Genomic DNA, 17871 nt, shown 5'->3' on the forward strand with positions numbered 1-17871 from the left:
TGTAAAGGATTCTGGGTAACAGAACCTGGTGAGAGCCCCACAAGTCACCCCATCTTGGATTCCCCTAGGTGTCTAGTTTTCACAAATGCACAGGCTTGCTAGGTTTCCCTAGGTACCGGCTGAGCTAGAGGTCAAAATCCAAAGCTAGGCACTTTGCAAAAAACAGGTCTGTTTTCTGTGGGAAAATGTGATGTGTTCACGTTGTGTTTTGGGGCATTTCCTGTCGCGGGTGCTCGGCCTATCCACACAAGTGAGGTACCATTTTCATTGGGACACTTGGGGGAACGCTGGGTGGAAGGAAATTTGTGGCTCCCCTCAGATTCCAGGACTTTCTGTCACCGAAATGAGAGGAAAAAGTGTTTTTTTGGCCATATTGTGAGGTTTGCAAAGGATTCTGGGTAACAGACCCTGGTGGAAGCCCCACAAATCACCCCATCTTGGATTCTCCTAGGTGTCTTGTTTTTACAAATGCCCAGGTTTGGTAGGTTTCCCTAGGTGCCGGCTGAGCCAGAGGCCAAAATCTACAGCTAGTTACTTTGCAAAAAACATGTCAGATTTCAATGTAAAAATGTGATGTGTCCATGTTGTGTTTCCTGTTGCGAGCATTAGGCCTACCCATGCAAGTGAGGTACCATGTTTATCGGGAGACTTGGGGGAACACAGAATAGCAAAACAAGTGTTATTGCCCCTTGTCTTTCTCTACATTTTTTCCTTCCAAATGTAAGACACTGTGTAAAAAAGACGTCTATTTGAGAAATGCCTTGTAATTCACATGCTAGTATGGGAACCCCGGAATTCAGAGATGTGCAAATAACCACTGCTTCTCAACACCTTATCTTGTGCCCATTTTGGAAATACAAAGGTTTTCTTGATACCTATTTTTCACTTTTTATATTTCAGCAAATGAATTGCTGTATACCCAGTATAGAATGAAAACCCAACTAAAAAAGGGGGATGATGTAGAGTATTTGGCGCTCTATATCCCACTATTTAAATCAAACTTATTGTAACGCTGCTGCTAAAGGAGAGCTACACCCCCACTAAAGCCCTACACGATAACCATGGTTATCACTAACATTACATCGAAGCAGCCTGCGTTATAAAATGAAAACCCATTGAAGGTGCAGCTCATTTATTGGCTCTGGGCACCTAAGGTTCTTGATGAACCTACAAGCCCTATGTATCCCCGCAACCAGAAGAGTCCAGCAGACGTAACGGTATATTGCTTTAAAAGATCTGACATCGCAGCAAAAAGTTACAGAGTAAAACGTGGAAAAAAATGGCTGTTTTTTTACCTCAATTTCAATATTCTTTTATTTCAGCTGTTATATTCTGTAGGAAACACTTGTAGGACCTACACAAACTACCCCTTGCTGAATTCAGACTTTTGTCTACATTTCAGAAATGTTTAGCTTTCTGTGATCCAGCATTGGTTTCACACCCATTTCGGTCACTAACTGGAAAGAGGCTGAAAGCACAAAAAATAGTAAAAATGGGGTATGTCCCAGTAAAATGCCAAAATTGTGTTGAAAATGTTGTTTTTCTAATTCAAGTCTGCCTGTTCCTGAAAGCTGGGAAGATGGCGATTTTAGCACCGCAAACCATTTGTTGATGCCATTTTCAGGGGAAAAACCACAAGCCTTCTTCTGCAGTCCTTTTTTCCCATCTTTTTTTTAAAAAAATGTCATTTTTGCTGTATTTTTGTCTAATTTCTTGATCTCCTTCAGGTGAGCCCACAAAGTCTGGGTACCTCTAGAGTCCCTAGGATGTTGGAAAAAAAGGACGCAAATTTGGCATGGGTGGCTTATGCGGAGAAAAAGTTATGAGGGCCTAAGCGCAAACTACTCCAAATAGCCAAAAAAAGCCTCGGCACAGGAGGGGAAAGGGCCTGGCAGCAAAGGGGTTAAATACAAGGAGCTGGCGCCTGACAAACGCATTTCGTTTGTCTACATCTACATGGCTTCCACTGCAGAATGTATTGTTAGACTCATTCAATATGGCTGCCAGATTCCACCATATTTAATTCTCTACTACGTAAACGCTCGTCTAGTGCTATCCCTCCCATGAGTGCCTACGGCCGCCTGTTCCTAATGTGCGCACCGGGATTCTGTGACGTAATAGCGCGACGTGCGCGCCACCTCCTGTTTCGAACTTAGCGGCAAGCAAGAAGACATTGAAACCATGAACCAGCGTCTGCAGGAGATTCGCGAGAGGCAGAAGCTGCGCCGCCAGCTGCTGGCTCAGCAGGTGAGGGAGGCAGAGAGACTGTTTTCAGAATGGAATGACAGTCACCGGGCGTTAGCCGCAGTTTCTAGACGTGTGGTTTGTACCGAACTCCAACTTAACAGGCACATGCCAGTGCCATTCTACTGCCTAACCTTTACAGGGTGATACAATCATCTGGTGGACATTATTTTCATTTGGAGCTTATCGCCTTTTCTGAAAGCGTCTTCGTGTTGCAATGAAGCAATATTGCCCATAAACATCAGTTGACTAACCCAGCCTGCAAACCTTTCTCAAGAAAAAACACACCCTCTTCATTGAATTAATTGGGCTCAGTTTTCGATCACGCCTGATGTTATCCCCTTTGCAAACAGTTGAGAAAAAGGAATGTATCCCCCAGCATGAGGCCTTGCTGCGTGTGGAAAAGAAGTATTGCAGAACTTTTTTATTGGTGGAATGGTTCTTGGAAACTGAATGTTCAACATCTGTTGTTACTATACTTTCAAAAGCTTTGGAGCCCACGGTAGTGATTCTCCATAATCTACCAAGGCCCATGCAATGTGCAATACCTTCAGCCCGTCCTGGTGTTTAAGCCAATAGCGCATGCGGAGAGTAGGCTGCAAGTGGTGATGTTGGAGTCGTCTTTCGAGTTACCTTCGAGTAGAAAGTTGGTTTTCTTTTGACGGCAAAGTTCAGAGTAATTTAGGCTGTTGGTCCAGCGGTTAAAGTGAGAAGTCTGTAGTGAAAGTAAAGCCTAATGGGTTCAGGGTGGTTGTAAAGCACTGTTGGGTGAAGGTGTAGAGGACGTGCAAGAGTGGGAAGGAGATAAGCTGAGGTGAAAGATTTGTGTTGGTGGCAAGTGAGATCTATGGGTGCCAAACCTGTTAGCTAAGTATTGCACAGTGATCCAGCATCTTGTCCCTATTAGCTGTTAAGTTGTCAGCCTGTTTTGTTGAGCCTTTATTTGGCTCTTTGTGGTAGTTCGTGCTTACGCCCCCATAACGTTTTGAGTTGTGGTAGGGTGGCCGGGGGCCATCCGATGCACAAGCCCACTGTGTCGTCAGATGTCCCACGGCCGTTTGATGCATGCAAGGGTTTAAAGTGTGAGCCACTCGGATGTACAATGCATGACAAAGCTCAATTTGGGCTTGTGGCATCCAGAATCTGTGAAGCAGCTTAACGTCTCCATTCACACTGTATTAATATTGAAACAATTGTATTTGTCAAGGTTGCCCTTTTATAGAAAAGAGAATAAAAAAAATGTGTAATCTCATTCTGAATAAAAGAAAGGGTCCCTTAAGCAGTCAAGAGCAGACAGTTAAATACTCTTATTGTGGTTATGTGGGTGGTTTGGAGCCTAGTAGAGTGACGTGGGCTGTTGGGAAAATAAAACACAATAAAAGGAGGAGCAAAAAAAGCATGTAGGAATGCAGAATTCCAGGGCTGTGATGCCACTGGTTTACCTTCTGGTAGAGGGTAGATTAGGATATATGGGGTGAAGGTCAGAAGGGTTTTTAAATCTACTACGAATCACTGAATCGTGGCTGAACAAATACTTCTATTGAGTTGTGGACTCTTTAGTCCTCCAAACTTCGTGGTAATTCGTAAGGTCAGACAAGCGAAACTTGGCTGCGGCTCGGCAGTGATTAACAAATCACCCTTCAAATGGTTACAAGGCTATTTTTCCCCTCCTTTGACTGCTGCAAAGTTGGGATCTAGCTCTCTCCATTTTACACCCCCTTCTTACACATAATCTGTCTCCCCAACCTAATTCTGAACTGCAAATCCTGGAGTAAATCGTCTCTTACCAAATTCTCTCCAAGAACAGCATCTACCTAGGAGACTAAAACATCAACTGTGGGAACGAAAAATGCAAACCTTTCAGACCTGTTGACCCCTTCCTGCAACTTCGGGACCTGCAGAAGCACACCTCTCTTCGTGCACACAATCAAGGCTGCATCCTTGATCTCATCATTGCCAGTCCTATTATGGTTTACTTCAGAGCTCCGTTAGAGATAGACTGGTTGAACGATTACCTCTAATCTCCAGCCTCACATAGTATGGAAAGGTGCTTTGAACTCTGTGAATGCCCCTTGCTCCCAAAAATCTTCAGTCACCTCCAAAATGACGATATTGAGCAACAATTGATACAGCAGGCTTCTCTCCCAAGTATTAAAGACAGTGGCACTACAGAAGCTTAAGCGAAAATGCCTATTTCCTTCTCACTATGGTTTTCCTCCGAACTAAATATTAAAAGAAAATACATCCATAAACTAGAAAATGAATATTTTTCAAATCTAATTCATCTACGCCAACATCTGACCTGCTGCAAAAGCCACCTCTGACTATTCTTCCAACAAGTGTAATGAATTGCTGGACTACTTTAATAATAAAAAAAAATCCTGTGAACCTGCTCTGCTCCCAAGAATAGGATCATCCAACTATTGCCTAAGAAGGCAAAGACACAGAATTGCTTCATTCTAGTTAAACTGGATGACCTCACCTTTTATAATAAAAAATCACTTAATAAAATTGAATACACCAATTTTTCAATGTAAATTTATCTTGCTTTGCTGATGCAAAATCATCAATGCTTTTCGTATTAAAATAACTTGCTGGCAAACCACTCCACTTATTTAATTAAAACAATATATATATAAAAAACGAAACTATGACCCTAAGCTGCCAGCCAGCCAGCTACTACCTTACTTCCGACATTCCTTGAGTAGGCAAGGGCCATTTAAAATGTGTCCCTTTACAGCTAAGAGACTACATCAGTGCTGATAACTGTCTCACTGCAGCAGTGAGAATTAAAAATGGGTCATGACATTGACACAGCCTCATTACAAGTTCTGGATGTTATCCTTTTGGATGCTGGATAGGGGTGACTCCTGCCTCCTTAGTTCTTCTGGACCTCACAGTAGTGTTTAATACAGTGGAGTATAACTGTCTGCTATCCCTATTTGAACAGTGCATCAGGGTCAAAGGCACCTGTACTAAATTGGTTTGCCTCATTCTTATCCGTCTGGGCACAATTTGTGACGAGCATTAGCATGTTGCTGCAATGATTAATTTCTTTTTACATTTTTTTTTATTTCAAGCATACACCATAAAATAAAACAGGCCACTATTTAATTGTAGCTACTCTGTTTGCAATAAAAATGTTAATTAAAAATCGTTCACTGACAAGCCTTTCAATTGTTCCATGAATTTTACTATTATTTTTAGGAAAAAACATCAAGAATAAATAATCTCCCAACCTCACACTCGCATTGTTGGCAGCTACATATCACTTAAACAGTTGGCAGTTGAACGGACAAAGGGATGAAGCCAGCTCACTAAAAGCTCTGTATATGTATATTACTTGTGACTTTTTTGATAAACTAGTTTGGTGAGACGGCTAAATGTGTCTGAAGGCCACATCTAAAAACTGGAAGGAATATCTACGAGTCAACTCCTTTTATTTGTAGATCCCCAATGTTCTATTTTACCCACAACAACTTTCACCTTATACCTGGAACCACTCTCTGTAGTGTGTGAAAGAACAGGTGCATCAATCCATCCATATGCAGATTACACTCAGATCTACCTCAGAACCTTATCGCTGATTGATGGTCCCATTCTTCCATTTATTCTTATAAGCATGGATTTCTGAGAACGTGCTCTTAAAAAAAAAAAAAAAAAATGTAATCTCTTCACACAAAAAGAAATTCAAACTAGAGTTAACACAACTAAATATTGCAGACTTCCACGTTTCACTTTTACCCACAGAAACTTCACTTGGGGTCACACTATACCCCTCCTTAACCGTGATCACACTTGTAAATAAAGTCAACCTAATGGTAAACTCATGTTCGTGCTTTGAAGAAAATCAAGACACTTTTTTATTTTATTTTATTTTATTTTTTACCCACTTCTCTAGTAAAAACAGCAGACCATGCTTTATCCTGTTATGGCTGAACTTTGGTAATGCTTTACTAGCTATCGTCTCCCATTCTTCCCTCTTCACCCTCAGAACTATCCTACATGGCATAGTCACATGTATTATTTTAGAGGAGATTGGATCATATCACTCACTTCCTCAGTGAGTTACTCACTCCCCCTTGATGTGAGTATAAAATTTAGATTAGGCCGCATAGCTTACAAATCAGTACTACCCAGCTTTCCACCTTATATTGCTTATACTGTTAAACATTCAGGTGTTATGAGAAGTTTTGAATTTCGTTCCGTGTGTAAATCCATGAAGCACGATGTAGTGTAAACTTCGTTTATTTCAACAAACTCACGGTATAATGAGGAGGATAAAACATCTCAGCCATCTTACTTCCACCCGTCCAGACTCCCCATTACATTTTAGATTAGACTTGCGTCATGTCATGGTTAGCTAGCTAAGCAACCATGCCATGGATACTTAGAATAGTTATTACAAGAAGGCTCTGAAACAGAAACAACTTCCTACCAGAAACCCTGACTCTAAGGGATTAATCACCTCTTGAGTTAATCTTTAAAGTATATACACACACACACACCTACCCCGCCCCGCCTCCCTCTTCAGGTGTCCCCACTGTCTTCAACATTGTCCTCCCTCCTGTCTTTCCAATCCTTTGTTATATGATTTGCTTTCACTTGGATGCTTCAGCTGTTTGTGTCTTCCTATCCCATCTTTCTCTCCTTTTGTTGTCCTTCTTCTTCTCTATCTCACTCTCTCCTCCACACTTCAGTCTCTTAGTTTACACCCCCTTTCCTTTGTTTCCCTGAACTGATCTTGGTCCCTGCTCCTGCCTTCACGTTCTTCTGCTGTTCTTTCACTTGCTCATACTGATATTATACATTGCAAGACCACAGTGTAATTGTACACATCATATTGTAAAGCACACTTATGCCTCATGTTGTGTGAATGCTTTGTCTGTTAAATGTCAGAATGTTGTTTTTGGAACGCAGTGTTATGTCACAAAGGGTAGAATTGGTGAAATAGTGGTGGGCAGAGTTGGCGATATAACAGGATTGGGGGAAAAAACAGTGAAGGATAGGTGTGTGGTCAGAAATGTGAAAGGAGGTCCAAAGAGGCATGTATGAACCATAATGAAAATCATATTAAGATATACTTACAGCTTAAAGTGCAATTTGACAAGATGAAACTGTATATTGACATTTTTATAATGTGTGGTTGTCGCGCTCTCTCTTCCCCCATTTAATGCATAGACTTAGCTTTGGTTATGTTGTATGCTTTGTATGTGGTTCTGCTGTAGTCATTCTTGCGATTTGTTAAGAGTGTTGATTATCTGTGTCCGTCCAATTATGGGCTTGTTAATTTAGAGTGTGCTGGTAAAGAGTGCGTCAGCATGTTCTAGAAAGCTAGGTGGTCCTATATTGAGTGAATATTTCTAGGGAGAGCATTCCAGACATTCACTGCCAGTACAGAGATGCACCTACCCCCTAATCTATTAGCTCGTGAAAGAGGGTGTGCTTTTTAGAGGACTTAGCTTGATTTCAGGGCGCAGGCATGAAGAATTCTTTGCATCTCATCTTATTATACATTCAGGTTCATTGCTATGATATGCTCCATGTGTGATGCAGAGAGCCTTGAACTTTCTCACTGTTAGACTACCTGCCTGTGCAAGGTTCTTTTGGTAGATGTGTATTATTAGTTGTGTTGATGAGTTTTATACCTTTTTGGAGTGTTTTTATTATTATTATTATTTTTTAATAAATACTCTGCCTGGGTCATCTAAAAAAGTATATTGACATAATCTAGACTTGATAGATTTAGGGCAATACTACATTATGACCTCTGATGATAATCAGTGTAAGCAGGCCTCAAATAATTCTAAAAATATTACTAGACCTGCAGGGCTAGTAACCTGAATAATCTACTCCACCTAACTGTAATGTGCTTGATCCGTAAACTGGTCTCAAATTGTGTGTTCCCAGGCAAATACTTTGTTTTATAGAAGTGCCTTTTTCTTCATTACCACATACAAGGGCACCTTCAAATATGGAAGTTCACCATTTCTGCTGTACAGAAACCTTTTTTATTATTTACTAGATTAAACATTTGTTCCATGGATAATAAGGTCAAACTCACATATAGGGTACACGTGACCCCTCGCTTGCCTCATAGTTCACTAATAGCATTGTCATCAGGGCAGGAATGTTTCCCAGTTCATGTTTAAAAACTCACTTTTAATATATTATTAAAGCATGATGTGGTAGGACACTGTCATTTACAGACAACACATTTTCCATTTAAATGGTCACAAACATTCCCACTAACAGGCAGTTTTACTGATAAAACTGTACAGCGCATAAACAATGTTTGGAAATTGGGTTTCAGCAAACATATTTAACATTTGCACAACACCAAGCAAAGTGTTCTGATTTGTTTTTACCCTATAAATGTCTGTTTTTCCCCCTCACACAGAATTACAACAATATGCCGCCAAAACTTCCCAAATATATTTTGAATTGTTTGTACAGTTCACTTATCGATTTCAAAGTTGCGTTAGAAAAGAGCCTGAAATCTTACAGCCTTTCATTTTACATGCTTTGCACAACACAATTCTCACACAGTTCACTTGACAAAATCCTCTAACTTCATAAAGAAGGAACAGTAAATGTAGGGAGACCAACTGACTGTTGACCTCTGTCTGAATGCCTAGCAAATGTGAAAAAATAAAAACAAGTTTTAAAGACCTCTTTATTGCTCATTCATTTTTTGAGTGTACAGAACACCTGGTATTTGTCAACCCGCCAGGAAGGGTGAGTAGATTTTTTGAAGCCTGGTTTTGTAGAATGCTGTACATTAAATCAGCATTACTCAACTACTGTTACATGTGGCCGAATTGTGAGTTTGGCATCCATGATGATGCTTAAGTTTTTGACTCTCATGGCTTGAGATGAGGTGAGGCTAACAGGTGAAGGTAGGTTGGTGCACTCACATGAATTGTCAGATGCTGCATATGCGCACATTTATCTTGCTTGGAATAAGCTTTTTTTGTGGACATGCATTATTGGAGTGGCTGGTAGTGGGCTAGAAAGGGTCTGACTTGTAGTAATGTTCTGTGAGTCTAGAGTAAAGTAAGATGGTGTAACATGTTGAATGGAGTTTGGCAGGCCAAGGAGTCGCATCAGTGTTTGTCCAGTGTAGTCCATCAGTTCCTCCCGTACTAGTGCTTATCTCTAATTCAGGCCCATTCAGATTTCAGGAGCCTGCTTATTGAAGGCCCATGAATATGTGTGCGTTTGTAGAGTACAAGTGAGTTATTTTTTCGAAATATCTTTGAAGACAATTATATTTGCTCAATGAAGATTGTCCTTGTGATATTAGAAAGGAGTAACAAGGTCCATTCGTCTACAGGCAGGATAGTCAGTTTCTAAGAAGCTACTCCTCAAGCATTGATTGCAAGACTGTAAAAGCTCATAACTTTTTGTCCGCATAAGCTATCCACGCCAAATCCCCCACGCCCCCCCTGAAAATAGCATCAACAAAGGGTTTGCAGTGCTAAAATCACCAGCTTTCAGGAACAGGCAGACTTGAATCAGAAAACACAATTTTGGCATTTCACTGGGACATACCCCATTTTTACGATTTGTTTTGTGCTTTCAGCTTCCTTCCACTCAGTGACATAAATGGGTGTGAAACCAATTCTGGATCCCAGACACCTAAACATTTCTGAAAAGTAGACATAATTCTGAGTTCAGCAATGGGTAATTTGTGTAGATCCTACTAGTGTTTACTCCAGAAAATAAGAACTGAAATAAAAATAAATATTGAAATAAAGGTGAAACAAACAGCCATTTTTCTCTACGTTTTACTCTGTAACTTTTTTCTGCAATGTCAGATTTTTGAAAGCAATATACCGTTACGTCTGCTGGACTCTTCTGATTGCGGGGATATATAGGGCTTGTAGGTTCATCAAGAACCCTAGGTACCCAGAGTCAATAAATGATCTGCACCTTGCAAGGGGTTTTCATTCTATACCGGGTATACAGCAATTCAATTGCTGAAATATAAAGAGTGAAAAATAAGTATCAAGAAAACCTTTGTATTTCCAAAATGGGCACAAGATAAGGTGTTGAGGAGCAGTGGTTATTTGCACATCTCTGAATTCCGTGGTGCCCATACTAACATGTGAATTACAGGGCATTTCTCAAATAGATGTCTTTTTTTATACACACTGTTATATTTGGAAGGAAAAAAATGTAGAGAAAGACAAGGGGCAATAACACTTGTTTTGCTATTCTATGTTCCCTCAAGTCTCCAGATAAAAATGGTACCTCACTTGTGTGGGTAGGTCTAGCGCCCGTGACAGGAAACGCCGCAAAACGCAACGTGGACACATCAATTTTTTAAAAAGAAAACAGAGGTGTTTTTTGCAAAGTGCATATTTGGGTATTAGGTAGTCTTTTTGTCAGAATGAATTTGCAACATGACTTGCAAGTTGTGATTGAAAGCAGGTGCATGTTCTGTGATGTATTTACATTCCTGACAATAACATTTTAATGCAGGCTTTTTTGTGTACTGTTTCAATGTCCTTTTTGCCATAAAGGCACAGTTCTTTACACTAACCACCTTTGCGTGATCATTTGTTTTACTTTGCTGTCATGACAAAATGTTGTTGGAATTATAGCTTTTTTTCACAAAGGTGTGTGCACGGAGATGCTTTCTCAATGGTTCAATAAAAATACTGCCCCTTTGTGAAAAATATCTACTATGCTATATTTTGCACTGGTTGGCTTTTAAGTTAAACGCTTTCACCACATACTTCATCATCTGACTTCTTTTCAAAGCACTTCATTGAGGGTCCAGTTTAAATAGTGCAGTCTGATCAGCAGAGGGCCTTATTCCCACTTAGTTTTATTGCATATCAACATGTTGCTTCAGTGTGAGAATTTATCCCTGGGGCGTCTGGGTACAATACACAAAACTGCCTATTTATTACCAAACACTCTCCCTAACAGTTTCCCTATGTTTCAGACTCACTTTAGCTGATGGAACAAACCTGCTCACTGAACTATGAGGCAAAGCTATCCCTCTAGTGCTAAATTGTTTATCCACCATAGAGGAATTGTCTATGTCCTATCTGAACCTCTTTGGACATCTATCTAATCCAGGCACAATGTTCACAGTGAAGGAAAGGGCAGATTTTCTTTAGAAGAAGCCATTAAACTTCAACAATGTTTTACAAATGTGGAGTACAAACTGTTGGGAATGCCAGTTACTGGAGTCACAGTTTAGTGACTACTCGGTTCTCCTGGGATGTATTAATTTTTCTTTGAGATTTAGAAAGAATTACGCTGGAGGAATATTGTCAAGGTTTTTGTATAGATATGCAACAGCACAATTGAGATTTCAGACCCTCTCTGATGCCAGACTCTGTGTTGCCTTCTTTGAAAGATTACCTTTTTAATTGCATGAGTGGAGAAAGTGGCAGTGCACACATTGCCTTTACATTTTTTGATCTCTGAAATTTGAGCGACTTGAAAGAGAGAATATATAATTGACTTTTTCCTGAGTGACTGTCGGCTAAAGCTCATATTGACTTGAGCAATTTTACACAGTGGATCAGCAGTTGCTCTGCAGATAATCTATTTTCTAATAATTTCAAATATCCTTTGGATGCTTTTTTGATTGCGGGCTGAAAAAATGAACCATGTGTCCTTAAAACATTTTTTAAGTGTTTACTTAACTGACATGGTTAGTATCTCCTCTTCAGCTGACAGCGGGCAAAAGGGCAAAACATTATACTTAAAATTAATAGGGGAACACAATACCATCGATAAATTCATGAAACAAGAATGTTATGTAGATACTGGAATTAGCCTAGAAGGGATCTATTTCTATCTCTGCATAAAATCACAACTAACACCTATTGCTAACCAGGCTCGCAGTCTCTAACCCAATTTAAAATAAATAAATGGCTGCTAAAGTAAATAAAGTGAAAACCCTAACAAAAAATAATAAAACCAAATAGTGCAGACGAGTTATTGATTGTAGGTATCCCCATGGCCCAATAGTGGTAGTAAATTAGGACCCTGATCAATTACTAAGGCCCCTGAACTTAATACTTTCAATCAATTATTCTTGGCTTTGCCATTGCTTGTTTTACATTGCATTGGCAAAAATAAATGTTTTATGCTGGTGATGGGTAACGTTGGTTTAAAAAAAAAAAAAAAAAAAGTGCAATGTTGTGCATGCTGGCCTACACTTATACACGCCGTAATACAATGGTGGCCCATTGTGATAACATATTCACACGTATCTGTGATGAAGCAGCTGCCTTTTTATCATTTTTGTTAGTTATTGTTCAGTAAACAAAACAAAATTAATAAAAATATCAGTTAAAGTGTGTTTACAAAAAGGAGTGGCCCGACAACAAATGGCAGGTGTCAGGCTCTTTTGGGGGGGGGGGGGAGGGGGAAATCACTGAAAAAAACCAAGGTTAACAGGGACGTTCTAGTCATGTTGACCGTTTGCCCATAAAAAAACATAGAAATTCAGCAGTTATAGTTATACTTAAAGTTATAATTATGTTAAACTATAACTCGTGGCTTAAAGCTACTTTACGGCACAAGTTATAGTTCCTTCAGATAAGTGTAACTTTAACTGCTGAATTTTTAAGGTTTTGTATGGGTCAAACGTCAACCTAACTATGATCCTGTAACCTGTCAGGTTGCGGCCAGCCAGTCAGAACATTGCTTTTCCTCTGAATCTGCAGAGGATCCATGTTCCTATATATACACATTTGGTTTTCATTTAATAACTAGAAAACTGTCATGGTGTTTTTTTTTGGGGTGGAGATTCATCAGTAGGCCAAAGGTATTAGCAACACAAAAAAAAAAATTCTACGGAACTGCTGACTTATTTTTTTTATACATGTGTTGTGTGTGTGTGTATATGTGTGTGTATATATATGTGTGTATATATATATATATATAGTAGCTGACGGAGAGATTGGGGATGCAATAGAAGGCAACACAGTAGCAATGTTGGAGCTTGAAATAGGGTTTTGGGGTCAATAACACAAGTCTGGTGGAGCAAGTCAGTGATGTAAGGATTGGAAGAGGAAGCAGCAATATGGAGCGTACAGAGTAGGATCTGTTGTGGGTGGGCAGCACACAATGGATAGAGCAAGAAAGTATGCACTCTTGTGGAGTTCTGAACAAAAAAGTAGTTCCCTGCATGTGAAAGTATACAATCCGTTTGAAAGGTGGCAATGAAGCTGTAGTCGGAGGGAGGGACAAACACAAAAAGATGGACACTTGTTGAGTGAGAAGCAAGCAATGATGGTGAGAAGAAAGCTACTCATTGGTAATCAGTGGGGTATTCATATGCCCCTCTGTAGGTTTTGGTATAGTCTACAAGATGTCTTTAACAAACACAGCTAAAAGTTGTTCGTAGGCAAGACTTAAAAAAAAAAAAAAAAATGCAAGCACAAACACTGTGCTAGGCCTCGATTTAAAGAAACCTTTGGCAAAACCTCCTTTTATAGTGTTTTAGTGACACTAGATATCCATCAGTCAATGGAATCCACTACGTCAAGGTCCTTTTATAATACAGCTCAGTAACGGACTACAGCCTACAAAATAATTAATATTTTAAGGTATTTTGGGAAATACTGATAAGTTTGAAAATGGGTCCCTGTACAAAAAGGCTATCTTAGATGAACTGAAACTCTAATTTTAAGTATCATGGCGAATTTGTCGCTGTAAATGCCCAGTTGCACATCTTTTTAATAGTGCAGCTTTCCTGCTGAATGTTGAAGATTGTAATGATTACATAGGTTAATTTATTATCATTTTTGTATCATTTTTGCTTTCTACTATAATTTTTATATGGGGGTGCCTAATTTACTGTGAGTCTCGGATGTCTGTGTATAATATGCCCTCTATAAAAGCCCACAGCTCATTTCCAGAGTTGAGTTGTTACGTCTTTAGTCTCCTATCATAACTAAATGACATAGCTGCTCAACGATAGTAAGTTACTGGTAGCTGCTGTGGTGAAGGACTAGATCTTCATTCTGCAGATCAGTTTTTCCAAAATGAACAATGATAATAAGTATGTTTATGGCAACATATGTGTTCATGCCATAAGTCATGACAGGAAAGATGCAATCTCATGTTTCTACACAGTCTGAGCAGGGGCATTTTATTAAACAGACTTGTATCGATCGGAGTCTGGTGTATGTTTTTCAACACATTACGAAATACTTTTTAATTTTGCTCTGCAGTTCCTGCTTTTAGTCTTGATGTCTGCAACCATATTATCTCTTTTATATTGAAGAGCAAGACACCAATGCTTTCGAGTGGTTTGTGGGAAAAGTGATTGTGTGCCCTTGTATTATGAACAATAAAATACCTTCTGCTGTATGTTAAAAGGATATTGTGTTTTATCACAGTTCCTTGTCTTTACAAATGTCCTCTATGTGGTCAGGGAACTCCTTGTTGATTTGTAATATCTTCATAATGTATGGAAGCTGGTACTTTATTTCATGTATCACAGGATCTGTGTGATTTTGTCTTCTCATGTCATGTTATTGATACATGTGTAATATTAACAAAACTGGTTTATTTTCGTTTTTTATGAGATCAATTTATTTGACTAATTGGGTCATTCTCTAAGCCAGATACTGTTGATGCAGCCCTCTGATTAACATTTTTTTGTCTTGAGGTGGGGATGTGGGTGGCTCATTTTATCGTATGTTTCATGAAAATGAGATCTTGTTTTAATTAAACTGGCAATTCTAAATTAATTTAATTTTGTTCGGTGGATTCTCAGTTAGCCACATATATTAGAAGCTTTCCCTTAAAAAAAAGTGTCTTGCTTTCTATGGGGCAGAAACAATGGTATCCGATGTAAGGAGCTATTTGGATTCCATAGAGATAGATGCATTAAATAAATGTTGCAGCTTCCTCTGAAGTCTGTGGCCCAGTCAATTAGAATGGAGTTTTTCTGAACATCTGGTCAGTTAAGGCCCAATCAAAATTGTTGTCTTGAATCCATATGTTGAGAGTGTGATAGCCACATGCTAAAGTGGTGAGATCAAGGTTCTTTTTTCACCTGGAAAAAACTATTACTGTATAGGCTGATTAGTCTGGGGGAACAGACTTTGTTAACAAATTTAACTCCTTATGGTAGAACCTTAGATAAATTATATTTGAAAAAAATGGAAAGTTATTAAGCTCAACTGAAGGTAACCCTTGCAGAACAACACCTTTATTATTGCTGACTTGGACTCATGCAGGATACATATGGTTACATATCTGGTTGCAGTCCCCGGAAAAAAGATTTGGAAGGAACTAATTTATTTTAGAGTAGGGATAAATGCAGGCTGGTCTACATGGAGGGCTTGATAGCCCATATACAAATACATTTGTTGTTAACTTTTATATTAAGTCACTCTGGAAACTCTTGGTGGCTTGAAAAGATGACCTTTCTGTTTCAGATATTCTACACAGCATCCCTGTCAGTAGGGAACAGATGTAGTCTTATTTTCACCGTTAGTCTTCTTGTTTGTAAAGACCCCCTCCCCCGGTAATCTCTCGTAAAGTAAAATTAGGAAGTGCAACACATGTTATTAGACTATTATAATCACCATTTGTTTGATGATTGTACCATCGCCAACTTTGTAAAACGTATGGAGAACTAAATCGAGATGTGTCTTCTAAAATGCTCGTCTCTAAAGACTTGGTTAATATTTCTGTTGGATTGGATCATTTTGTTTAGGTTTAAAAGGATGAAGACATGCAGGTAACTGTGGATGCTGATTTGTCTATACTGTATTTTTGTGAGGTTGCAGCAAAGCAGTGCCTTGGTTGCAAATTAACCCAAAATGTAATGGGTTTCAACAGTAGATCAGACGATTTTTCCCCCCCCCCCCCCCCCCCCCCCCCCCAAAATTCAAAACTAATGAATGTTCAATCTTCATGCCCCATTCTGTAATACTCAACCGTTCTGCAATACTCTGGCAGGTCATCTTGGGTTGCCTACTCTTTTGAGATTTTTTTTTTCCAGCTTAGTCTCTGAGCCAACCAGCCTGTTGGAGACCTTTCATGGTTCATGCCTTGAGACAGTAAAGATGTGGGGGGGGAAAAAACAACAAACAGTGGCTTCTCAGGAATCACTGTTCAAATTATTTTGTTATAGCCTACTAAGGATATTGAGTACTAGAGTCTTGTGTGGCAACTTATTTCTGAAAAGCAATTATTTACAAGGGACAATAAACATTAAAGTGCAAGTTTCCAGCTGTAATATTTTGTTTCTTCTGGGGGGTGGGGGGGGGCGTCATGGTCAACCATGCATGATGGCTGCTGCACCTTAATCTCATTCTTTCAAGCACTCCATTGTCATTGACGTTGCTGCTGTCCCTGCCGTGTTGCCATGAAGCACTCCAACGGTACTCTGAAGTCCTCCACTGCCCATGAGATGGAGCTGTCAGCCCTCAAATGAGGCTGCAGCTGGTGGGGCAGAAAATGGAGTGGCTTTTCCTGGAGGCTCTGCCCAGCAGCTGGCAGGTTGCACTGGTTGCAGTGCATGACAGACTGCTGGGCTCAGAAGCAGGCTGTGCTAGGGGAGCAGAGCAGGCTTTGGATGTGCCGACCGCCTGAAGTGACAAGAACTTGTCTCACTTCAGTGCTGCTAAACCGTACTAACCCCTGGCTTGTGACTACACCATGTAGCTGCACTTAACTCCGATTCCCCCCCCCCCACCTCGAAGTGAGGCTGCTTGGTGAGGGGAGGGATAGCATATAACTTCTTTCTGCTGAGACTACCCTCTTCTCCCAGTTGAGTCTAGTCCTGAGGCCCGGAACAACTCTGAAGACTCATTGCGCAGTGACCACTGTAACCCAGAGGGACAATTGCAGGCAGCAGCCCTCTCCTCTGCACACAACACAGACCTGCAAGTCACCCCAGAATAAATCCTCCAAGCCATCTGCAAAATGTGACCTACCATAGAGATGCAGATTGGTGGAGTGAGACTAGAACTAAGGCTGCTCTGATGAGACCTATTCAAGGTCACGGACAGGATCACTCTGACCAAAAATCAGACCTCCACTGCAGAGGACTCAGTACAAAACTTTGAGCATAGATGTAGCCAGCTTAAAAAAAAAAAGTGAGTCACTTGGAGTGCAGGGTGACTGATGCAGAGGTCCGGCCGCTCATGCCGAAATGAGCTGTGCTTCATTAGGATACCTGAAGGGGCAGAGAGGATCTCCTGCCTAGGCCTTACTAATCACCCGGCCAAAAACTTGGCTACTCATAGAGGTGCTATCATTGTGCATTGTAATTGAGAAGTCCCATACATCCTTCCAGGTGGGGCTACTGCTGGTCACCCCCTCGCCTCCGATGCTTATCCACATTCTGAACTACACAGTTCGGGACACTATTCTGAGACCATCAACCTGGCATTGGAGTCTGAAAATCCGCATATACCTGGACTATACCTTGCAGGTCCTGAGCCAGCCGAATTTGTACGCTGAAGTTAAACAAAAGTTAAAGGCAATGTGTCTGGCCTATATGTGAGTGTTACTAGCTAGGTTGAAAGTCATACATGACAGACAGACCCTTTTTTTTTCTTTTTTTAAATACCACAGGCAGTTGGGGAACAGTTACAAATCTGGAAAATAGGAAGGAAAGTCCCTGCCAGG

At 40.2% G+C, this 17871-nt stretch overlaps 1 protein-coding gene across 1 annotated transcript in view; it reads left to right on the forward strand.

Moving 5' to 3' along the window:
• Positions 1-2067: 2067 nt before the first annotated feature.
• The window catches only part of METTL14 (methyltransferase 14, N6-adenosine-methyltransferase non-catalytic subunit), a 156604-nt gene continuing 140800 nt past the window's right edge, over positions 2068-17871 (forward strand). Inside the window, exon 1 of the mRNA XM_069230159.1 lies at positions 2068-2247. Within this exon, the coding sequence (XP_069086260.1) occupies positions 2182-2247 (66 nt within the window). The 5' untranslated portion in view covers positions 2068-2181. The remainder of the gene's footprint in view (positions 2248-17871) is intronic.

This window comes from Pleurodeles waltl, chromosome 1_1, assembly GCF_031143425.1.
Source record: "Pleurodeles waltl isolate 20211129_DDA chromosome 1_1, aPleWal1.hap1.20221129, whole genome shotgun sequence".
In the NCBI taxonomy this organism is placed as follows: domain Eukaryota; kingdom Metazoa; phylum Chordata; class Amphibia; order Caudata; family Salamandridae; genus Pleurodeles; species Pleurodeles waltl.